General features: G+C 38.0%; 1 protein-coding gene across 3 annotated transcripts in view; it reads right to left on the reverse strand.

Annotated features, from left to right (window-relative positions):
* Nucleotides 1-3,552: 3,552 nt before the first annotated feature.
* The window catches only part of TTC8 (tetratricopeptide repeat domain 8), a 53,372-nt gene continuing 31,798 nt past the window's right edge, over nucleotides 3,553-25,126 (reverse strand). For 2 of the 3 annotated variants that reach the window (XM_059059539.2, XM_067027918.1), the window contains 7 exons: nucleotides 23,382-23,469; nucleotides 20,718-20,828; nucleotides 11,413-11,552; nucleotides 9,890-10,064; nucleotides 9,454-9,576; nucleotides 6,367-6,450; nucleotides 3,553-4,178 (listed from right to left, as the gene is read on the reverse strand). In XM_059059539.2, coding sequence (XP_058915522.1) covers nucleotides 4,062-4,178; nucleotides 6,367-6,450; nucleotides 9,454-9,576; nucleotides 9,890-10,064; nucleotides 11,413-11,552; nucleotides 20,718-20,828; nucleotides 23,382-23,469 — 838 coding nt within the window. In that variant the 3' untranslated portion in view covers nucleotides 3,553-4,061. Of the gene's footprint in view, nucleotides 4,179-6,366; nucleotides 6,451-7,669; nucleotides 7,693-9,453; nucleotides 9,577-9,889; nucleotides 10,065-11,412; nucleotides 11,553-20,717; nucleotides 20,829-23,381; nucleotides 23,470-25,126 lie in introns of all 3 variants that reach the window. The other variant, XR_010839437.1, reaches the window with a different exon arrangement.

Below are 25,126 nucleotides of genomic sequence, written 5' to 3' on the forward strand. Positions count from 1 at the left end.
GGAATAAAGATGCAGACCTACTAGAGAATGGGCTTGAGGATACGGGGAGGGGGAAGGGTAAGCTGGGACAAAGTGAGAGAGTAGCATGGACATATATACACTACCAAATGTAAAATAGAAAGCTAGTGGGAAGCAGCCACATAGCACAGGGAGATCAGCTTGGTGCTTTGTGACCGCCTAGAGTGGTGGGATAAAGAGGGTGGGAGGGAGGGAGAAGCAAGAGGGAGAAGATATGGGGATATATGTATATGTATAACTGATTCACTTTTGTTATAAAGCAGAAACTAACACACCATTGTAAAGCAATTATATTCCATTATAGATGTTAAAAAATAATAATAATGAACAAATTCTGCTAATGGGTATGAAGTTTCTATTGGGCATAGCAAAAGTGTTTTTAAATTGATTATAGTGATGGTTGCCTAACTGTGCATATGTTAAAAGCCATAAATGGTACACTTTAAAAGCAAGAATTGTGTGGTACATGAATATTATCTTTAAAAAGCTGTTATGTTAAGAAAAAAAAAACCTCTGGATTTGCTAATGACAGTCATTAATGACCTCAGCGAGAGCAGCTGAGTAGTGGTAGGGGTTGAAGCCAGACTGAAGAGGGTCAAGAAACAAATGGAAGATGAGGAAGTAGGCAACAAACATCACCTGCCCTTTCAAGATGTTCTGACAAAGGAGATAATGGAGTTCTAGAAAGGGGAAGGTTTACAGGGACTGTGATTTTTTAAAAAGGAGAAAGAGAAAATCCAGTAGAGAGAAAATGTTGGAGCCCACAGAAACTTGAGTTTCAAACACTGGAAGATCTATCTTCTCTGATTTAAAACAGGAAAAATATTTCTTCCTAATATCTGTCTAAATATGACCTTTTCTTCCCTAAGATAATGTGGTTGCTTTCTCCAAGAGTTCCCATCATTTACATTTTACCAATTACTCCTTATTAGTCAGGATTCAGGTAAGGGAAAGTATTACATTGCAAGAAATATAGCCTCCAAAGATTATAATTTAATCTTTATTTAATCCTTATTCTTTCATCTCCAGAATTGGGCTTTAATACTGAGGACGTAAAATGACAGCATCTCTCAAACATGTTAAATTTTTAGTCAGCCAAAAATAGGACTAAGGCCATCAATATGGAAGGATGTAAAATTGTGGTTATTTTCAAATTGATAGATAAAATTTTCCCCTAATATCTGAGCCTAGATTACGATTTTAGAACTCTGGAACATATCCATGGATCATTCCAATTTACCTATTCCCTAGAATTTAAAACTATCCAGTAATGGCCTTTTACCAAAACTTAATTTCTGGGTTCATTATTTTCCAAGGCTGAGTCCTCCTGTGGTAGTTCTAAAATCTTTGTTGTTTTTCTGAATGCTTAAATTCAATTCCAGCTGAAAGCTCTTGATAAAAATCCCTTATATTGGTCTTCCCTGGCGGTGCAGTGGTTAAGAATCCGCCTGCCAATGCAGGGGACACGGGTTTGAGCCCTGGTCCGGGAAGATCCCACATGCTGCAGAGCAACTAAGCCCGTGCACCACAACTACTGACCCTGCGCTCTAGAGCCCGCGAGCCACAACTACTGAAGCCGGCGCACCTAGAGCCCGTGCTCCGCAACAAGAGAAGCCACCACAATGAGAAGGCTGCACACCGTAATGAAGAGCAGCCCCCACTTGCCGCAACAAGAGAAAGCCTGCACGCAGCAACAAAGACCCAATGCAGCCAAAAATAAATAAATAAAATGAAAAAAATCCCTCATATTAATAAAGAATTGGTGGTGGAAACTATAGTAATGTGTTATCCTTATTAATTTTCCTATTTCTAGGCCATAACTTATATCCTGATGGGTGCTCTGATGCAGGGAAATACCATTCAGAAATGTAACAGAACAGTGGTGCCATAGGGAACTGGTTCAGATGTGACCCTTTTGGAAAGGAAGAACTTCTAACTTCAGCAATTATTCATTGTAGGCAGCCTTCTTGCCATATCTCATTCTCATCAGCTAGAAGCTCAATAATGTTAGTTTTGGCTGTACAATTTATATATGGATAGAACACTTTTTTAGTCATGGTAGAAGACAATTGTTAACCTTCGTTATATAGAAATGTTGGCACAGAAGCCAGAAGTTATGGGGTCCAGAAATAATTTTGCTACAAAATATATGTAGCTTCTGATGCAGTGTTATGTCATCATTCTGCCCTTAGCCATCCTGACTCATTCTTTGCATTGGTGTTCACACTGAATTAACATAAATTCAAGACAAAAATCTCTCCATATCACCTTAGGAATGCTGGCTCATTAATTTTTTTGCTGTGTTAATAGTCCCTTATTATTCAACTTTACTAATGCATGTAACATTCATTTTAAACAATAGTAGCTTTATTTACAGGAGAAACACTAAGAGGAGATTTGACATAGTAGTTAAGAACACATACTCCAGGGCCACACAGAAATCTGCTGTTACCCTTATACCCATTCCTTTATAAATAATGTGCATTTGGCTCCTGTGTATGTGCTCTTAACCACTATATTAAATGTGCATTTGAATCCCAGCTCTGCCATTTAATAGCTTTAGAATTTGGGCAAGTAATTTGACTGCTCTGTGCCTCAGTTTTTTCATGAGTAAAATAGGAGTAACAGCATTTCATAGGACTGCAATAGGAATTAAATGAATTACTCCATTTTAAGTGCTCCAGAACAGTGCTGGGTACATACAACATCCTCAGTAAATGCTAGCCACTGTTACTAGTTCTTATTTTAAATTAACTAAGAAAATAATTCACGATATAAAATTTGAACTAAATATTGCGTACAGTGTTAGGAAATCTGATAGTGCTTGAGGAAATTCTCGCAAGCTGAACAAGCACTGGCATATCATGGAGAACCAGGGGAGGTTCAAGCCTGAAGTGCAGGAGCAGGTCTTGTTTCCAGCCTTACCAACCAGCAGTGTGACTCTGGGCCTGGCCTCCTCCTTCTGTCCCATGGAGAGATTCATCTACAAAGTCTCTGAAATTACTTCCAGCCTCAAACAATCTATTCCTTGAATTCACATTTTTTGTGTTCTGTCAGCTAAGTAGTACTATTTGTATAATCTGAACAGAAACAAATAAATACCTGTAAAATAGTTTTCATAAAGTTAAAAAATGTAAAGTAACATAGATAGAGCCCAAAGCTCAAAATATGAATGTGAGTGGCCTTGGCCCTTTAACACATTTCGTTGTATGAACACTTCAATGAGAATTCCACTAAATACTGGAGAGGAGAGCCTGTCTAGGATTTTACAACGCACAGTATTGGGGTCCAGCCTAACCTTCTCAGGGCTGACCACAGTGGGACTTCTGGCCTATGACTCCATTTCTAATCCTGATATTCTTATATTGACAGCATGATAGCCCATAAATAGCTTCTCAGGAAAAAGCAAAATTGATCGTACATCATTTCAAATAAAATTAGAATAACGACTTGATTTCTAAGACTCCTGGACTTCTGGAAAACATTTTTAAATGAGATGACTGAAATTAAAACTCCTGAAAAATAACAGAATGATGGTGTTTTATACACATTTATTTTAAAGCATAATATATAAGAAAAAGTAGAGTGTCTCATAAAGGATTTGATAAAAAATAGCTTTAAGTACAATTTTTAATCTCTAGAGTCTCTACCAAGGATAAGTATATACACTTTTAGTCATAAAAGTGCAATTTTAAAGGCAGATTTCAGACCTCTTAAGCTACATGATAGCTAACGGCCAGGACATTAAAAATGTGCATTTATAAAAATTTGAGGAAATTCATGAAAATGTTTTGTAAACATTATAAACAAACATCTACCATATAACGTGGGAGGTTTCATAATCTGCTTACAAATGCTTAAATCCTGTCTTTTATAACATTATCTTATAAAGTTATTATTATAAAGTCTTAAACATTCTGGTTTAAATTCCCTTATGTCACCTTCACTAATATCAAGCACAGGTTTGAACTACACATATATATACACTACTTTTTCCCTTGCATAATGTTCCTCCCTAAGAATATCTTTAGTCTGAGGAAAAATCAGAGCATAGCAAAATGCTGCTTTAACTGCTTAATTAAATGTTGAGTGTCCACGTGATCTGGAAATGCTGCTTCAGACTTTTGAGCAGCAATGTAGCTCCTCTGTAGATCTCCCATCTGTAAGAAAGACCAGACCAGGATAAGACCACAGAATGAGAACCAGAAAAAAAAAAAGACATAGTATCTGCACAATGTAGAAACCCAAGGTGAATTGCTTGACTGTGCTACTTTGATTTAAAATATTTTTCACCTAGATTACAATTCATTCTTGAAAAAATATGAGAAGAGTAAAATAACCAATTACATAAGTAATTTCTGCTCTATTACAGTTGTCTAGTTATGAATTCATAAAGCTGTGTTTTCTTTTCCTGTCACTGATAGTTATCATAAAAATAAATTGATGTCTGCATGCTAAAACAGCCGGCTCTGTAAGAAAACTATTTGTAATGTACCGCAGACAATGCATTGTCTGCGGTACATTGATTAGGGTATTATCTTTTAGACAGAAAATTCAAGTAAAAACTATTGTATTTAAGATACAATAACATGCTCAGGGAGCTTTTAAATGGTTGCTAACACAGTAATGTTGGGCAGATAACCTGGTTTTAAAAGTTTATAAAGGACATATCTGATTTTCAATAAACTTTGCGTTAAAGTCCAGTCCCCAAGAAAAACACACACAGTAACCGAATCCATCTGAATGTATCTTGATTAATGTATACATTTCTAAAAAGAGAAAGCTTTTTAGTGTGTACACAACAAAATAAACAAGAAAAAATCTAGATCATTCACTTCTGGTAGTTTTTTGGTAACATGCATATGAATTAAAAACATAAGTTTCCTTTTTTAAATCATAGCATTTCTTTTCTTTTTTTTTTTTTTCTTTTTTTTTTTTTTTTTGCGGTACGCGGGCCTCTCACTGCTGTGGCCTCTCCCGTTGCAGAGCACAGGCTCCGGATGCGCAGGCTCAGCGGCCATGGCTCACGGGCCCAGCCGCTCCGCGGCACGTGGGATCTTCCCGGACCGGGGCACGAACCCGTGTCCCCTGCATCGGCAGGCGGATTCTCAACCACTGCGCCACCAGGGAAGCCCAGCATTTCTTTTCAACATGCAATTTTTTCTTATGGAAGTGTAGCCTTTGGCTTAAAGAAATATTTCATTTGCATTATACATTATTAAAATGTAATAATAGTCCTGAAAGAAAGTAATCACAGCTTCTTTGTGGTTTAACTAAGTGGCAGCACAGTGCAGTGGAAAATACGTGGGAATCCTTGGAAGCTGGGCATGAATTCTGCCATGGGACTCCAGGGGAGTCTTTTAAGTTCCAGAAGCCCTGGGTTCCATTAGAATATAAGCTGCAAGAGGTAGAGGTTTCTGTTTTACTCATTGCTAACATCCCCTGTGCCAACAACATTGCCTGGTACGTAGCAGAGGCTCAACAAATGAAACATCAGTTGTATGAAAAAATGAGTAGGGGAGGTAAGTGTTACCTACATCGCAGGGTTGTTGAGAGAATTCACGGTTCAGAGAGCACCTGGAACAGTGGCCAGCACTTAACAAGCACTCAAAAATGACAACTTAAGAATAACACTTATTTTATTTTCAAAACAGAAATGAAAGTGCAAAGGACTTCACATTCATGCCATGAAAAATGATTTTTATAATGTCTTTTGGTCTATAGAGTCTTTACATCAGCAAACATTTTTAGCCATTTCCTTATCCTCAAAACTCACCTTCCATGTTAAAGTAAGGTTTCCAAGTAAAAGTTATTAGATGACTTTTGTTGGTTTCCTCTTACTGTTAAAATGGCACATGATTCCTTTTAGCTCTCGGATGTTAATTGACTTGTAACACAGTATCAGCGGTTGCATTTTTCCCGTATTGTTCACAGCTAAAACACCTTTCACTAATATCCCTAATTTTACAGCATCATGCCAGACTTGATGGCAATATGACCTACAAATAATATACAGGATTTCCTTGCTGCAAACGCTAATTACTAAATCCTTCCCAAACCAGGAGTTAATGAATAGTTTTTCAATGATTAAGTGTCATATTTGAAAACATAAAATAATTCTTCTGCAATCTATAATGGTGTTAAGTTGAGCTAATATTCAGTGATAAATATACTTAAAGTATATTAAACTGTCCCTCAAAGTGAAGACATATGTGTGCATAATAAACTGTTGAAAAAAATAATTTCTCTCAGAAAGTTATGAGTAGAATGCCCTTATTTAACGGTACATTTTTTAAAAGCAAGCAAGAAAAACAGGTCAGATGATAAATTGACAAAGAAAGAGAATACCTTATCAGAAACTGTTGCAAAATTAAAATGCGGCTCATACATGTGGGGTGCTAAAGATGAAGCAGTTTGTAACAGTGCTCTTGCCTGTGTTAAAAAAAAAAAGAAAGAAAGAAAAGAGAAACCAAAGCTACATGAGCATATATTAGCACTGTATTTGTGATTTTTTTTTTTTTGGTAAAAGAATACTTTACCCAGGATAGGACTTTAATAAACACAACCCTGTAATAAATAAGATGAATTCCTCATGAAATACAACTTACTGATAACCATGAACTACCTATATCTTGCCAAAATTATATTAATAATAAAATGCTTCAAAATAGGGAGAAAATGATGGAATCCAAAAGTTATGTGAGAAACACTGTTCTTACAAAGTTTATATTTCAGTATGATGTACAACTGAAAAATAATGCTCTCAATGCTAAAAAGTCTTATTAATCTAGTTTTTGTTGATGTTGATGGATTTAGTAGGCTTCTAATTACCTGTTCTCTAATGCAACAACAAAAACCACCAAAAAACCATTGTAAATTCAAATCCCCAATTTCTGTGCTGGGTGACACTGAGCAAGCGTTTATTATACTGCTGACCTGAAAATGACAACTGAAGGCGACTGAAAATGACAAGCTTTCTGTTCTCTAAAGTACTCAAAAGACAAAATTCACATCATTTTTTTGCCCCCTCTAAACTCAAAGGATCACCCATTGCAGAGACCACTGAGGGACATGAGGTGCCCGCACACTCATTGTTAAGATCACAAACTGAGCATTCCAAGCTGCCAAACAGCCTTTCAACTTGTAGCCAAACTTCTATGTATGACCCTGAGGACAAATTCTTATATCTTTTTTTAATGGAAAATAAATAATAGTTTAATAGGATGGGAGATATTAAATTTTTGTTTTATGATTTGCTATTTTTTTTAAATTGAGCTATAATTTTTAATAATAATGAAACCTTTCACCAAAACATTTCAAATCAATTGTATGCTGGAGAAACTACAGTAAGTAGGAGGGAAAGAAAATCACCAACATGGAAACAGAGAAAATCAGAAAAAACACTTGCTTCAAATGGACACAGGCAAAGTTCTGTGACAGAACAAGTTCCCATTTTAGAGTAGTTAGTTTTTGTTTAAAAAATACAAATCCACCTTATTTACTTTGGGAAAATTTTGTGAAACAAAGGCAGCATCCAGTGACATTTCTTTGCTTGTTTTATTAAGTTTATCCACGTGCTTAGGAGACCAGGCTGGAGGTTAACACCCTGGCGTGCTGCTCACTGCGTCTGTGACCTTGGGTAGTTACTTACCCTCCTCTAGTCTGTTTCTTCATCTGTAAAACAGAGAATGTAATATCTATCGATGTTGATTGCCATTCATATTGTATGAGTGTATTCAGCATTTTAAACTTCTTGTTATGTAAATAACAACAGTAATAATCATACAATTTTTTTTTTTTGCGGTATGCGGGCTTCTCACTGTTGTGGCCTCTCCCGTTGCGGAGCACAGGCTCCGGACGCGCAGGCCTAGCGGCCATGGCTCACGGGCTTAGTTGCTCCGCGGCATGTGGGATCTTCCCGGACCGGGGCACGAACCCGTGTCCCCTGCATCGGCAGGCGGACTCTCAACCACTGCGCCACCAGGGAAGCCCCAATCATACAATGTATTAAGCATCTATCATGTGCTTTTACTACGCCAAGGGCTGTGCATGCACCATCTGCTCATCTTCACAAGGACACCTTCAGGTCAGTACTGTTATTACCCTATTTTATTTATCATCCACTCATTCCACCAATACTAAGCACCTACCAAGTGTCGGGCAATGTTTTTGATACTGAAAATATAGCAGTTAGAAGACAGAGAAGGTCCCTGCTTTCATGCAGCTAGCATTCTACATTCTACACATGAAGATGAAAATATCTGATAAAATGATAAGTATTGTGAAGAAAAAAAATAGTGGGAGATGTGATAGCACCTGAGGGCTCCTTTAGACTGATGTTCTAGCAGATCTTTCTAAAAAGGTGGTAATTAAGCTAAGACCTGAATGGTAAAAGAAAAGAGTCATTTCAGGATCTGAAAGTATTTTCCAAAGACACGACAGTAAGGACAGTCACTGCCCAGCAGCAAGCAGCTAGTGTGTCTGGAAGTCAGCAGTGGAGTAGTGGCAAAAGATACAGTCTGGTGGGACCCAGAGGCTAGATTAGGTGGGGCCCCGTTGGCTAAGGTTTGAAGTTCAAATGTTATTCCAAGTGCAAGGAGAAGCCTTTGGAAGATGCTAAGCAATGTAGTAATAAAATAATCTTGTTTTTTAAAAATATCCTCTAGGTCCTTTTTGGCACCAGGGACCGGTTTTGTGGAAGACAGGTTTTCCACGGGCGGGTGTGGGGGATGGGGGGACGGTTCGGACGGCAATGCGAGCGATGCGGAGGAGCGATGCGGAGCGGCACAGGAAGCTTTGCTTACTCGCTCGCCCGTCGCTCACCTCCTGCTGTGCCGCCCGGTTCCTAACAGGCTTCAACCCAGGGGTTGGGGACCCCTGCTCTGGGCTGTTCTGAGGGAGATGTATTATAGGGGGCACCTACTTGCTGATGGAAGCGGAAACAAAAGCAATAGCTAGGAGACCCTTGTAGTCACCCAGGCAGGAGATGAGAGCAGCTTGGAGAAGGGGGCCGGGAGGGGAGAACTGAAGAGGTGAGGGTAGAACTGACAGGGCTCACTGGACAGGACGGAGGCAAAGGGTGGCAGGGAAGGCACTCAGAAAAGACAGGTTTCGAGGGTGGGTCCTAGGATTTTGGCTTGAGCAGCTGGATGGCGGATGGAGTGGGGGGGGGGGTGAGTGGTGGGACAGTTCACTGAAGATAGGGAAGCCTGGGGAGGTGCAGATTTGTCCTAATAAAATCAAGTGTTCTATTTTGGATACTGAAAGGTTAAGTAACTTGTCCAAGGTCACACTGCGAATACGTGACAGAGCTGGGATCAAACCCAGGCCAGTCAGACTCCAGAGCTCATTTTAAAATTATAACATAAAGAGAGCTGCACATGACAGCTTTTCTTTGAAGAAAGACTATCCACAGTAACCCAGTAGTTCGCTGACCTGTTCGACATGGCCCTTCCGCATTTCCAGCACGGCCAGGTTGTTGTAGGCCTCTGCGTGGTTATTGTTGTTGACCAGAGCCAGTCTGAAGCACTGATGGGCCAGATTTGTATCTCCTATTCCCTATAAAAGACAAGCACAAACTCGTACACACAAATCCATTCACTTCCTCCTGCCATCTCCGTCCTCCTTTCCTCATACAAATCTTTAGGCCACCACAGAAAAAAACAACAAGTACCAACACAGGAGTCAAGTGTGAATTGTACGTAAGAGGATTTAACCTAAGAAGATAAAATGAGCTGCAGTGACTCCTAGCAATCTCCAAATGGCTACAAAGACTGTAACCAAACCTGGATTTCCAATATCTGAAAACTTCTTCAAACTAACATGTGGCTACCTTCTCTATTACAGAAATTATATTACAGAAACAACATACCACAGCTACATGTCCCAAGTTGTACCAGACGTCAGCTACCTCTTCTTCATTTTCAGCCAGAGAAAGGGCACGTTCAAATGAGGTCAGAATCATATCATACTGCTGGGCATAGAAGCAACAGAGCCCCAGGTTGTTAAAAAGCTGGCAGTTATAAACACCCATCTGCAGGAGTCGCCTTTTGGAAAAAGAGCACACATATTTTGGTGTCAGACCAACTTTATAAATATTAAGACATATTTTTTACAAAGTTAGAAATGAATTCACTTTATAATTTTTAATACCCTCCAAAGAACACAAAGTATTATAGTAAATGAAAAATATTTTAGAGCAAATACAAAAGCATGTCTTTTGTGATGGTACTAATCATAGGAAATGCATCCAGATGCAAGGTCAGAAATAACTTACATAACTTTTTTTTTCCCAAAAGCTTTGTTAGAGAATCAAAATAATCAATAAATAGTCACATAAAGTAAAACCCACACATTTTTGCCTCATACAGCTTTGGTGCTTCTAGGTAAATTTTTAAGAGCTTCTAGTCAAATTTGAGGCCTGCGTTTAGCATTTACTGCCAAGTTTTCAGCTGAGTTGGATGCTGTTTTTGGTTATTTGTATTGTGTGGTTTAGCTGCATCTAACGACCTCCGATGAGCTTCTACTCAGGAAGACAAGATTGTCAGGAGATCCCCATGTTATCCACTTAGCTTTCACACTGCAGCTCAAGAACCTCATTTTGCTTCTAGGTGTCATTAATCCCAAAGGATGAGAGTTCAAATAAGCATATGAAAATCACCCCAGCTGCCCCGAGGAACCCATGAGCCACTGTGGGGGTAGGCGAGTGGAGTCAGCTGTATGTGCACAGGCTACATTCATATTATTGTTTTATGCTTCAACATATATTTGGAAAGAACTCCTGTCAGCTGCCAGTTATCTCCTTGTATACTACCCAGGGGCTAAAGAAGAAATCATAATTTTAAAATTAATTTCAGGAACCACCTATAGGATAAAATAAGTACGTGTTCAAAGAACCAGTGAGAATAATTTGTTTAGATTTTGAAAAAATATTTGGACAAGAGTTGACAATACTTCACAAAACCGGAATCCTGTTTAAGGTCCTCATCAGGATTAGAGCCTGGGGCCCACTGCTCTTTGCAAATCACATTACTATTTTACCTTCAGGGTCTTGATATTATGTACAGTGGTATTAACGGAGGCAGTGATGTGGAAGCGCTTCTAGGAACTGTTAACCCGTTATTGGCAGATAACAAAATGGCCAATTTATACAATGACAAGGTGTTAAAAACTCAGGCAATTATCCAGGTGTGCTTCTGCAAGATGCCAAATATTTGTGGATTTCTAAATTTTTAGATATAGCTTTAATATTCATAAAAAATCTGGGTGCTTGAATTTTTAGTCTCATATAGACATGGCCTACACATTATTTCTCTACATTTTCATCCCATCTTTATTACTGTTATATCACTACTTCATAGGAAAGCAGTTCTACAAACTGAATGTGAAGTTCACCTGTAAAACCGGAGAGCTACTTCTGGTTGATCAGAGTAAAAATGGTTGCTTCCAATGCATGCAATGGCTTCTACATGAGTATTGTCCTGTTTCAAAACCTCTTTGTAGTATTCAGTGGCTGATGAAATATTGTTCATTTCCTATTCTCCATCAAGACAGAAGAGCAACACTGTATTAATATTGGACAAGAAATTATTTTTATTCTGACTGGTTCACATTATTTTATTCAATTAAATATTTATTAAGAGCCTACCATATGCCAGACTCTGTTCTAGGCCATGGGGACACAAAGTGAACAATAAGATAAAGTTACAGTCAGCCCTCTGTATCTGCAGGTTCCGTAACCATGATTTCAACAAGCCGCAGATCAAAAATATTCAGAAAAAAATTCCAGAAAGTTCCGAAAAGCAAAACTTGAATTTGCTGCACTAGCAAGTATTTATATAGCATTTACATTGTATTAGGTATTATAAGCAATCTAGAGATGATTTAAAGTATACAGATGGATGTGGGAAGGTTATATGCAAATCCTACGCCATTTTATATAAGGGCCTTGAACGTCCATGGATTTTGGCAACCAAGGGGTCCTGGAACCAATCCCCCCGGATACGGAAAGACAGCTGTACTGTCCTCAAGGAGGTTACATCTGGTAGGAAGACAAACAAATGAACAACTATCTAAGAGGAAGTTCTTTAAGTTTTTCACCACTGAGTATTATGTTAGCTGTGGGTCTGTCATATATGGACTTTATTATGTTGAGGTATGTTCCTCTATGCCCATTTTCTTGAGAGTTTTTATCATAAATGGATGCTGAATTTTCTCAAAAGTTTTTTCTGCATCTTTTGAGATGATCATATGGTTTTTAGTATTCAATCTGTTAATGTGGTGTATCACATTGATTGATTTGCAAATATTGAAAAATCCTTGTATCCCTGGGATAAATCCCACTTGATGATGGTGTGATCCTTTCAATGTATTGTTGGATTTGGTTTGTTAATACTTTGTTGAAGATTTCTGCATTTCCTCTAAGATCAGGAACAAGACAAGGATGCCCACTCTCACCACTTTTATTCAGCATAGAGTTGGAAGTCCTAGCCACGGCAACCAGACAAGAAAAAGAAATGAAAGGAATCCAAATTGGAAAGGAAGAAGTAAAACTGTCACTGTTTGCAGATGACATGAGACTATACATAGAAATTCCTAAAGACACAATCAGAAAACTACTAGAGCTCATCAATGAATTCAGTAACATTACAGAATACAAAATTAATACATAGAAATCTGTTGTATTTCTATACACCAACAACAAACTATCAGAAAGAGAAATTAAAGAAACATCCCATTTACCATTGCAACAAAAAGAATAAAATACTAGGAATAAACCTACCAAAGGAGGTAAAAGATCTATACTTAGAAAACTATAAGATACTAATGAAAGAAACTGAAGATGACACAAACAGATGGAAAGATATACTATGTTCTTGGATAGGAAAAATCAATATTGTTAAAATGACTATACTACCCAAGGCAATCTACAGGTTTGATGCAATCCCTATCAAAATAGCAATGGCATTTTTCACAGAACTAGAACAAATAATTTTAAAATTTGTATGGAGATACAGAAGACCCTGACTAGCCAAAACAATCTTAAGAAAGAAGAACAGAGCTGGAGGAATCATACTTCAGACTATACTACAAAGCTACAGTAATCAAAACAGTATGGTGTGGGGGGGCATCCCTGGTGGCGCAGTGGTTGATAGTCCGTCTGACGATGCAGGGGACATGGGTTCGTGCCCCAGTCTGGGAAGATCCCACATGCCACGGAGCAGCTAGGCCCATGAGCCATGGCTGCTGAGCCTGTGCGTCCAGAGCCTGTGCTCCACAGCGGGAGAGGCCACAACAGTGAGAGGCCCATGTACCGCAAAACAAACAAACAAACAAAAAACCAATATGGTGGACTTCCCTGGTGGCCTAGTGATTGGGATTCTGGGCTTTCACTGTGGTAGCCCTGGTTCAATCCCTGGATCCCTGGTCAGGGAAATCCTGCAAGCTGCACAGTGTGGCCAAAAACAACAACAACAAACAAACAAAACAAGTATAGTGCTGGCACAAAACCAGACAGACATATAGATCAATGGAACAGAATAGAGAGCCCAGAAATAAAACCAGGTATTTATGGCCAATTAATCTACCACAAAGGAGGCAAGAATATACAATGAAGAAAAGACAGTTTCTTCAATAAGTGGTGCTGAGGAAACTGGACAGTTACATGTAAAAGAATGGAATTAAGGTTTCCCTGGTCGCGCAGTGGTTGAGAGTCTGCCTGCCTATGCAGAGGACACAGGTTTGGGGCCCGGTCCGGGAAGATCCCACATGCTGTAGAGCGGCTAGGCCCATGAGCCATGGCCACTGAGCCTGTGCGTCCGGAGCCTGTGCTCCGCAATGGGAGAGGCCACGACAGTTAGAGGCCCGCGTACCGCCAAAAAAAAAAAAAAAAAAAGAAAGAAAGAAATTAGAACATTTTCTCACACCATATTCAAAAATAAACTCAAAATGGATTAAAGACCTAAATGTAACACCAGAAACCATAAAACTCCTAGGAGAAAACATAGGCAGAACACTCTTTAACATATATCGTAGCAATATTTTTTGGATCTGTCTCCTAAAGCAGGGGTCCCCAATACCCAGGCCATGGACCAGTATTGGTCCGTGGCCTGTTAGGAACTGGTCCACATAGCAGGAGGTGAGCAGTGGGTGAGCGAACAAAGCTTCATCTGTGGCTCCCCATTGCTCCCCATCACTTGTATTACCACCTGAATCACCCCCCCACCCCCGTCTGTGGAAAAATTATCTTCCATGAAACTGGTCCCTGGTGCCAAAAAGGTTGGGGGTCACTGTCCTAAAGCAAAGGAAATAAAAGGAAAAATAAGCAAATGGGACCTAAATAGACTTAAAAGCTTTTGCACAGCAAAGGAAACCACTGACAGAATGAAAAGACAACCTAATGAATGGGAGAAAATATATGCAAATCATGACTGATAAGTGGTTAGTATCCAAAATATATAAACAGCTCATACAATTCAACACCAAAAAATAAACAAATCAATTAAAAAATGGGCAGAAGACCTGAATTGATATTTTTCCAAAGAGCACATTCAGATGGCCAACAGACACATGAAAAGATGCTCAATATCATTAATCATCAAAGAAATGCAAATTAAAACCACAATGAGATATCATGTTACACCTGTCAGAATGCCTGTCATCAAAAAGACCATAACTAACAAATGCTAGCAAGGATGTGGAGAAAAGGGAACCCTCGTACACTGTTGGTCAGAATGCAAACTGGTGCAGCCACAGTGGAAGACAGTACGGTGGTTTCTCAAAAAACTAAAAATACAACTACCATATGACCCAGCAATTCCACTCCTGAGTATATATCTGAAAAAAACAAAAACAAACACTAATTCAAAGATTCATGCACCCCAAAGTTCATACAATTGCTAAAATATGGAAATAACCTAAATGTCCATCAACAGATGCATGGATAAAGAAGATGTGATTATATATATATATATATATATATATATATAATCACATCTTCTTTATCTCTCTCTATATATATATAATACACACACACACACACATAATAGAATACTACTCAGCCATTAAAAAGAGTGAAATTTTGCCATTTGCAACAACATGAATGGACTTGGAGTGTACTATGCATAATGAAATAAGTCAGAGAAAGACAAATACTATATGATGTCACTTATATATGTAATCTAAAAAATACAACAGGGCTTCCCTGGTGGTGCAGTGGTTGAGAATCTGCCTGCTAGTGCAGGGGACACAGGTTCGAGCCCTGGTCTGGGAAGATCCCACATGCCGCGGAGCAACTAGACCCGTGAGCCACAACTACTGAGCCTGCGCGTCTGGAGCCTGTGCTCCACAACAAGAGAGGCCGTGATAGTGAGAGGCCCGCGCACCACGATGAAGAGTGGCCCCCACTTGCCACAACTAGAGAAAGCCCTCGCACAGAAACAAAGACCCAACACAGCCAAAAATAAATAAATAAATAATACAACAAACTAGTGAATATAACAAAAAAGAAACAGCCACAGATATAGAGAACAAACTAGTGGTTACCAGTGGGGAGAGGGAAGGAAGGATGGGCAAGACAGGGACAGGGGATTAAGAGACACAAACTATTATGTATAAAATAAGCTACAAGAATATATTGTACAACACAGGAAATATTGCCAATATTTTATAACCATAAACGTAGTATAACATTTAAAAATTGTAAATCATTATGTTGTACACCTGTAACTTATACAGTATTGTAGAGATCAACTATATCTCAATTTAAAAATTACATCTATTAAATTTATCACCAATTTCATCAATACTATTAGTATTATGAAAATGGTTTTGACCCTATAGACTCCTAGAAAGGACTTCCCCAGGAATCTCTGAACCACACTTTGAGAAATGTTGGTAATTAGAATGATTTGGGGGCCTTTCTTCCCATTCCTATTCCCTCATTCCCATGAGGCAAATGAGTATGGCTGTCTCAGCCCCTTCAGGGTCTCTTTAGAAGTCAACTTTCCTATAATATGCCCACATTCTCTGCCCTGCTGTGTGGAGCAGGCTCTCCTGGGTAGGGTACACTCATGTTTGTGACAGGATGGATTAGTCTGTATAACTCACAGGTAGAACAATATTAAGTCCTTTTGGTCATAACCTAGAGCCACATGCTCCAATTCTGCTTATATCAATAATAAAATTAATGGTTTATCCTCCATTTGTGTGAATCTTGTATCTATTTTTCAGTTGGTTCTCAAATTGGAGAAACAGGAGTGTTATTTATTAGTCCCATAAAACCCTGATAAAACATCCACAGGTTGATCCAAACTCATGCTTTATATATATTTTTTCATATGCTTTATATTTGAAATTCTTATTCAAAGTGCTTCCAGGATTTGGTTCCTAAAGAGGCTTTCTCATTCATTGCTTATAGCTGAAAAATAACTAAACTTTTTTTCAAAACACAGGGATGTTGATACATTTGTTAGTTAACTCTGAGTTAATTTTCTCCTGAATTCTACACTGCTTTTATACACAACTATTCCATGTTCTTAATATTTTAAGAACATAAGAACCCATTGAAAAGTATAAAAAATAATTTCAATAGAAGTATATTTTCTATTTTTTTGTAAAACAAAAGCCTTGTAAAACTAAAAGGAAACAACGAATGAGCATCTTAACTCACCACCCTGTAATCCCCACCCCTATACATACAATAAGTCCTTCCCTGACATGGGCTGTTTGTGTCCTCCCAAAATTCATATTGAAGCCCTAATCCCCAATGTGATGATAGCATTTAGAGGTGGAACCTTTGGGAAGTAATTAAGACATGAGTGTGGAGCCCTCATAATTGGGATTAGTGCCCTTGAAGAAGAGACACCTGAGAGATGATCTCTCTCTCCACCATGTAAGGATAGAGCAAGAAGGTATCCAGACCAGGAGGGTCCCTCACTAGGAACTGAAATGGCCAGCACCTTGATCTTGGACTTCCTAGCCTCCAGAGCTGTGAGAAATAAATTTATGTTGTTTAAGTTGCCCAGGTTATGGTATTTTGTTATAGTAGCCCGAGCAGACTAAGACTTTCTCCTTCCAAAGAATAATCTTCACACTCAGCATGTGACCGGACCAGTGGGCCTTAATGGCCCCATGAACCATGGGGCCCCCTGAACATGACTTATCTGGTTTCCAGGGCAACAGCACCCCACAGTACAAGGCTTCATTCAGTGTTACAGCTGCCAAACTTGGTGTATTAGTCTGCTCGGGCTGCCATAACAAAATACCATAGACTGAGTGGTTTAAACAATAGAAGTTTATTTTCTCACAGTTCTAGAGGCTAGAAGTCCAAGATCATGGCATCAGCATGGTCAAGTTCTAGTGAGGACTCTCTTCCTGGATTGAAGCTTCTCACAGTGTCCTCGCACGAGAGAGAGAGAGAGAGAGAGAGAGAGACAGAGACAGAGACAGAGACAGAGAGACAGAGAGAGACAGAGAGAGAGAGAGAGAGAAACAGAGACAGAGAGAGAGAGGGCTCAAGTGCTTTCTGGTGTCTCATCTTATAAGGGCACTAATTCCATCACGAGGGCCCTATCCTCGTGAGCTCATCTAATCCTAATTATCTCCCAAAGGCCCTAATCTCTAAATACCCTCACATTGGGGGTTAGGGCTTCAACATATGAATTGGGAGGTGGGGGGAGGGGACAAAACTCAGTCTGCAACAGGTGGTAATGTCCAATTCAAAGAAGACTCCAGCCTCAATGGTCAATTGTTTCAAGGCTTTCAAGTTCTATAAAATTACTTTAGTAGTCTGTATCTGTTAATCCCATACTCCTAATTTGTCCCTCCCCCACTCCCTCTCCCCTTTGGTAACCCTTAGTCTGTCTTCTATGTCTGTGAGTCTGTTTCTGTTTTGTACACCTGAAATTAAGACAATATTGTAAATCAACTATGCTTCAATAAAAAAGAAAAAAATAACATCTTAGAATGTTTGTATACATGATTGATGGGCATGGACTTAATTTATGTAATCTCTATGCATTTTAGACTGAAACTAACATGTTTTTGACAACCTTACATGCAGTTTTTCAAACTTATTATAAAATACGTGCTGATGTTAAATAAATTTAAATGCATGTTTAAAAATCTCATAAGTAATTATAAATAGCCTCCAAATGGCTTGTACCAATGTACATTCCCAGCAACAATGTTCATACGTGACATCTGTTCCTCCACACCCTTGACAACCTTAAATGCCACGGAACTTATTCATCTTCGTTAACCTGATTAAGTAAAAAATGACATTATTGTTTGGATTTTTATTTCTTTAATCATGACTGAGGTTAGACATTCAACACACCAGGTATTTACATTTCTTTTTCTGTGAATTGTGGATTCGTGTCTTTTGCCAGTTTTCTTATCCTGTCTTTTGTCCCTTTATTATTGGTTTATGTGTATGAGGGACTTGGGTGGGAAACCATCTTCCTGGGCTCAGGAGAGCTGGAGACACAGCTGTGGCTCAGCGATCCCTGGACACCGACTCTTTTCTCTTTCCAGATGTAATGAGCCTGTGCTGATGCTGAATTCAGTTCAAAATCCAGCGAGGCCCTGTGTTTACAAACATTCCCTTCAGAGGAGAAGCACAGATGGTTTGGTTGAGTTCTTCCAGATGTGTGTTAACCGGCGCCAGTATGAAAGGGCAGCGGGGTAGCCGAAATGCAGCTGGGGTTTGGCTGTTGTCTCGTCTCTGGGGGGACTTTACTGGTGTGCAGATGGTCAGCAGCCACTGTGTGGGCTGGAAGGACAACAACAGTCACACTGTGATCTCACCTCCACAATTGCTCTGAGGAAATACTGAGTTTCCGTGTTTATATGCTTGACCAAAATGAGAATTTGTAAGTGTGTGTATGCACAGGTACGTGTCTATGTGTAATTCTCCATCAATTGGAAACCACCTGAAACCCAGCAATTGTTAAGCAATGTATAAACTGAGGAAATGAAAAGTAGCCTTTTTTTCTGTCCCAGGTATGGCAAATATGTGCCCTGTTTGATGTTTTTACCTTTTTTTGTTCGGGTTTGATTGTTTTTATTGGTATTTTTGTTTATACAATAGAGAAAAGTTAACTTTTACATTCTCAAATTTATCAATTTTTTTCCTGTTATGGTTTCCCGACTTAGTACCATGCTCAGGAGGGTCTTCCCCATTCCAAGTTTATACAGATAATTCATCTGTATTTTCTCCTGGAACATTCATGGTTTTAAATCTTTGAGGCACCTGGTAGCAATGGGTTCTTTTAGTATAAGAAATCATTACTCATCCAGCTCTATTTCTTTTTTTTTTTTTTTTTTTTTTATTATTTTTTTTTTTGCAGTACGTGGGCCTCTCACTGTTGTGGCCTCTCCCATTGCGGAGCACAGGCTCCGGACGCGCAGGCCTAGCGGCCATGGCTCACGGGCTTAGTTGCTCCGCGGCATGTGGGATCTTCCCGGACCAGGGCACGAACCCGTGTCTCCTGCATCGGCAGGCGGATTCTCAACCATTGCGCCACCAGGGAAGCCCTCTATTTCTAAACTATTCAATAATCCAATAATCCAATTGGTTTAATAGACAATCTTTGGCACATAAATTTTCATATGTATGAATAAACACAGATTCTATTTTTGTCCTTTAAATAATATCTCCAAGCATATAAATGTCACTTCAAGTGTATAAACAACTGTGGTATCATTTAAGTGATTTTATAGTAGCTACTAGTGGTTATTTTTGAACCAATTCACAGAATAGTAACTCTAATTAGATTTTTAGTTATTTAAAACAAAACTGCAAATAAGGAAGGGAATTTTGCAATGATTCTCAAACTCTGTTATACTTCAGAATCACCTAGTGAGCTTGCTAAGCAGACAAAAACCTACATCCCACCTTCCAGGACATCCGATACAGAAGGCAGAAAATGGGTCTCACTCTCAAAACACTGCCAAAGCCACTGCTATTCAAAGTAAAGTTCAAGGACCACAAGAATAATATTTCCTACGGTAATGTTTCTCATTCCAAATACCTTTTAACATAGAACAACTCAAAGTTTACCATACAAAGATTTCCAGTGTATTCCTTTTCTCCTTATGTGACAATGGATTGAGGGTTAATTACTAAAGTTTGTTCCTTAGCACTGCAGCCTACACAACATATGCCTTAAGGGATTTCTGCATGTATATCATACTTTTCTCTGGAGGGATTCTTTCCCTTTATGTTCTTTTTTTATTTATTTATCACTTTCATTTTGGTCTTGTTTCTTCTAAATGAACATGTTGTGCTGCCTATTGTTCATTGCTTGTTCTGTACAGAAACTTGTTTAAAATGATTTATCCTTGCTAATTTTATTTGGTTGTGGTTTTAATTTTTATTGGGGCCTTCTGTTTATTCATTTGAAAGGCAGGCCTTTATTTGAACTGTTCTATGTTAAAAGGTATTTGAAATTAGAAACATTTAAATCCCTATCTCATACCATCCTCTATACTCTTCTATATGTTTGAAATACGTCATAATAAAAACTTAGTTTGACTAATGCATACACTAAAATCTCTTATTCTGTTGGCAAATCACAGGTCAACAATCATAATTTTATAAACTGTTATCCTTTATAAGACCCCAAGGGACTATGACCTTACTTAAGTAGCATATAACCTCAATTTTACATCAACTTTTTGAATGATATGAACCTTACCTCATAGATCCTGGCAATTCCACAAAGTAGGGCTACTTCTCCTGGAAACTTATCTAAGCCTTGTTTGAAAAGATTTAAAGCAGTCACAGGTTGATCCAATGAGATGTAAACCTAAACCCAAGATACATTTCAATAAAAGTACTGGTTCTTAAAATAATAGCATTTGTTATGACAAGTTTATAATTATTGCTTAGTAACAAATTATCTCCTAGGTATTACAGTAAAAAAATTTCAGAAATCTGTTGGATTAATTTCCAACAATGATACTATACTTTTATCTCCACATGTTGTATATGAAGCATTCATTCATTTATTCATTCAGCAAACACTTACTGTGGACTTACTATTGTCACAGAGACTGGCCAGGACTAGAAAAGAAAGGATCAAGGGAAAATCTTTTTAGGATGGAACAGACATAAGTATATCTATAGGCTGGCACTAAGGACCAATTACGAGGCTGATTTTGAAGATGCTGGAGAAAGAGGGGATGACTCATGGAAGGAGCAGCCGGGGAGAGCCTCTGGAGATGGTGGTTTGGGAGAAGGACCCTCGGAAATAGAGGAGAAACAGATTTGTAGGGTACAGGGTCAGGGAGTTGAGAGGGCTGGCATTTGATAGTTTCTGCTTAATTAGCAACTGGAACATTAGCGTGGATAAGCCATATACTTATTAGGAATTTCTAAAATAAGAGATTTATAGTTTTATGTATAGAAACAAAAGATTATGACATTTTTTTCTTCATGATCTTGGATCCTCTGTTTCTTCCTAAACATTCAGATTGTGCTTTGAAGAGGCCCAAATGGATACACAGAAAACTGCTGGCAGTGTTTACTGCTAAAGTATGAGATTAGAGGGAAGGGTATGGATGAAAACTTTTTTTCATCCATACGTTACATGCTTCTGAACTGCTTTTTTTTTTTTTTTTTTTTTTTTTTTGCGGTATGTGGGCCTCTCACTGTTGTGGCCTCTCCCGTTGCGGGGCACAGGCTCCGGACGCACAGGCCTAGCGGCCATGGCTCACGGGCTTAGTTGCTCCGCGGCACGTGGGATCTTCCCGGACCAGGGCACGAACCCGTGTCTCCTGCATCGGCAGGCGGATTCTCAACCACTGCGCCACCAGGGAAGCCCTGAACTGCTTTTTAAAATATAGTAAGTATATAATTCCACATACTAAGTAATATAAAATATTTAATAATTTTTAAATTAACAATTTTAAATTTTAAGAAATAATGTACCTGAAATCTGCTTGGTCTCTATTACTGAGCAATAATTCCTTCACATATTAAAGAAAAAAATAAATAAATTGTACTTCTATACAGTCATGTAGGCAACAATGGATTTAAACAAATCAATTTATGAAAAAATAGTCAAATTAGAACTATTAAATATGACTCTAGTCATATTTAACAATAGTTTAAAAGTACATTTTTTTAACATGTGGCAAGTTATTATCAATTAAGATGATAGTCAAATATTGTGACCTGAGTTATAATTTCAAGCTGTCAGAAAAGTTTACTGTGATGTTTAGAAAACTCTTTAAGAATTTTAACATATAATGTATAGAAGATACTTAGAACCAGGTAGTTTCAAATATTTCTGAAAAACCACTATAAACATACTAAGATTATCACAGTAAGTTTATATGGCAGAACTTCTATTGTTTCTTTTTAGTATGCAAACGTTAATACCATATTTTTTTTAAATTTTTATTTTATTTATTTTTTATACAGCAGATTCTTATTAGTTATCCATTTTATACATATTAGTGCAATACCATATTATAAAGTAGTAGCACTTTCTTTTATATCTCATCTTCTTTTCAACCTCCTTTACCACACTTTTTTTTTTTTTACCACACTTCTTAAATCTAGAAAATTCTTAAAGATATAGCAAGATGATGTCCTAACCACCACTTCAACAAATGTTTCTTTAAAGTAGCCTTGGTGAGGGTAAAGAAGTAACTTTATTCCAATACTGAAAATTCTAGGTGGCCCTTCACTTCTGTTGTGGTTTGTGGATGGCACTACAGGGCAGTGAGTCAGCTTTGGAATCAGAAATTCCTGGGTTTGAATGCTGGCAAATAGCCAAGTGAGCTTGAAAGTCTTAGTTACACTCTTTAAGTCTCCCTTTCCTTAAGAGTACAAAGGAAATGTTAAAATCTGCCTTGTGGTGTTGCTATGAGGGTTAAATTGCATATGGAACAGACCCGATAGAACACCTTACCACTGAGTAGGTGCTCAATAAAGAAGAAATATTGTTTTTGTAATAATGGCAGAGCCAAAAAGTGAAGGACCTACGTAAAAACAATCCTTGCTCTCTATGGTCTGCCTAGGTGGGAGACAAGTGTGCTGCAGAAAAGTGCCCCTCTGGGGCTTGTTACCCAAGGGGGTAGTAAGCCTGTGGCATTTTCTTCTGTTCTAATGGGCAATATTTCAAAGGTGTTGTCTTATTTTTCATGGCATCAATTTTTCCTGAGATGGGTATTCTCCGTATGTTCTCACCTTTTCCCTTATTATTAAAAAAGAAAAAACAACAACAACAAACTTAAGTCTGAACACATTAACTTGTCAAATATTCCTAAAGAAACTGGTAACTCCATGCACTCATCAGAATTTAAACATTTACCCCGAGAAGACAAATTCCACTCAAATCAAGAATACTTACTTTTGCCAAGTAGAGAAATGTATCTACCATTTCCTGCTGCTTCAGGGCTGATTTAAATTGTTTTTCTGCTTCACGATACATTCCTAACCTAAGAACAGCCATTTAAAAAATTAGACATTCAATTTAAAATAAATACTACAGCATTTATTCATACCTTGAGGATATGAATTAGAGACAAATTACATCTGTAAGAATAAGCATGTAGCAAAGAAGATGATGTTATACACACATACATATTAACATGTATGTTTATATAGTTTAGGAAAAAGATGCCTGTTTTCCCATATTCACTGCCTAATGCTAAAATGGTATGTAGAGTCTGTCAGAAGCCTAGTCACAGCAGGACTAATAGCTGCCAGGGAGCAAGGTCACACCAGTTCACCACCCAAAGAGCTTATGATCAGCTGACATATGTCACATGACCTCAATAAATGCTTAGAGCTTCCATTTTATTGGAAGAACTGAAGATGACATTTCTTTGAAAACATCTGCTTTGAGATAAAAGCTCATTTTTTTAAAGTGAGGTATAACTGACATACGTTATATTAATTTCAGGTGTACAACGTAATAATTTGATATTTGCATATACTGCAAAATGATCATCACAGTAAGTCTAATTAACATCCGTCACCATACATAGTTACAGAATTTTTTCTTGTGATGGGAACTTTTAAGGTTTACTTTCTTAGCAACTTCCAAACATGCAATACAGGATTAACTATTGCTGCAATGCTGTATGTGACATTCCCATGACTTGTTTATTTTATAGCTGGATGCTTGTACCTTTTGACTCCCTACACCCACTTGCCCACCCCCTACCCTCCAGCTCTGTCAACCACCAATCTGTTCTCTGTATCTATGAGCTTTGTTCTTTATTTTTTTAGATTCCTCACATAAGTGAGATCATACAGTATTTGTCTTTCTCTATGAGACTTATTTCATTTAGCATAATGTCCTCAAGGTCCATCCATGTCATCGCAATGGCAAGATTTCATTCTTTTTCATGGCTGAATAATATTCTATTGCATATATACATATATATATATATACACACACATTTATATATATTATATATATTTCTTTATCCATTCATCTTTTGATGGGCACTTAGATTGTTTCCATATCTTGGTTATTGTAAATAATGCTGCAATGAACATGGTGATGCAGATATCTTTTCTTTGAGTCAGTGTTTTCACTTTCTTCAGATAAATACCCAGAACTAGAACTGCTGAAGCATATGATAGTTCCATTTTTAATTTTTTGAGGAACCTCCATACTGTTTCCCATATGGTTGCACCAATTACATTCCCACCAACATTGCATGAGGGTTCCCTTTTCTTCACATACTACCAACACTTGCTATTTCTCATCTTTTCAATAATAGCCATTCTAACAAATGTAAGGTGATATCTCATTGCAGTTTTGGTTTGAGTTTCCCTGATGATTAATGATGTTGAGCACCCTTTCGTGTACCTATTGGCCATCTGTAATGTCTTCTTACGAAAAATAGCTATTCAGAGCCTCTGCTCATTTTTTAATCGGATTTTTTTTTTTACTATTGACTTTCATGAGTTTTTTAATATATATTAGATGTTAATCCCTTTTGGATATATGATTTGCAAATATTTTTTCCCATTTGGTAGGTTGCCTCTTCATTTTTTTCATGGTTTCCTTTGCTGTGCAGTAGCTTTTTAGTTTGAAGAAGTCTCACTTGTTTATTTTTGCTTTTGTTGCTTTTGCTTTTG

This window comes from Kogia breviceps, chromosome 3 (assembly GCF_026419965.1).
Source record: "Kogia breviceps isolate mKogBre1 chromosome 3, mKogBre1 haplotype 1, whole genome shotgun sequence".
Taxonomy (NCBI): domain Eukaryota; kingdom Metazoa; phylum Chordata; class Mammalia; order Artiodactyla; family Physeteridae; genus Kogia; species Kogia breviceps.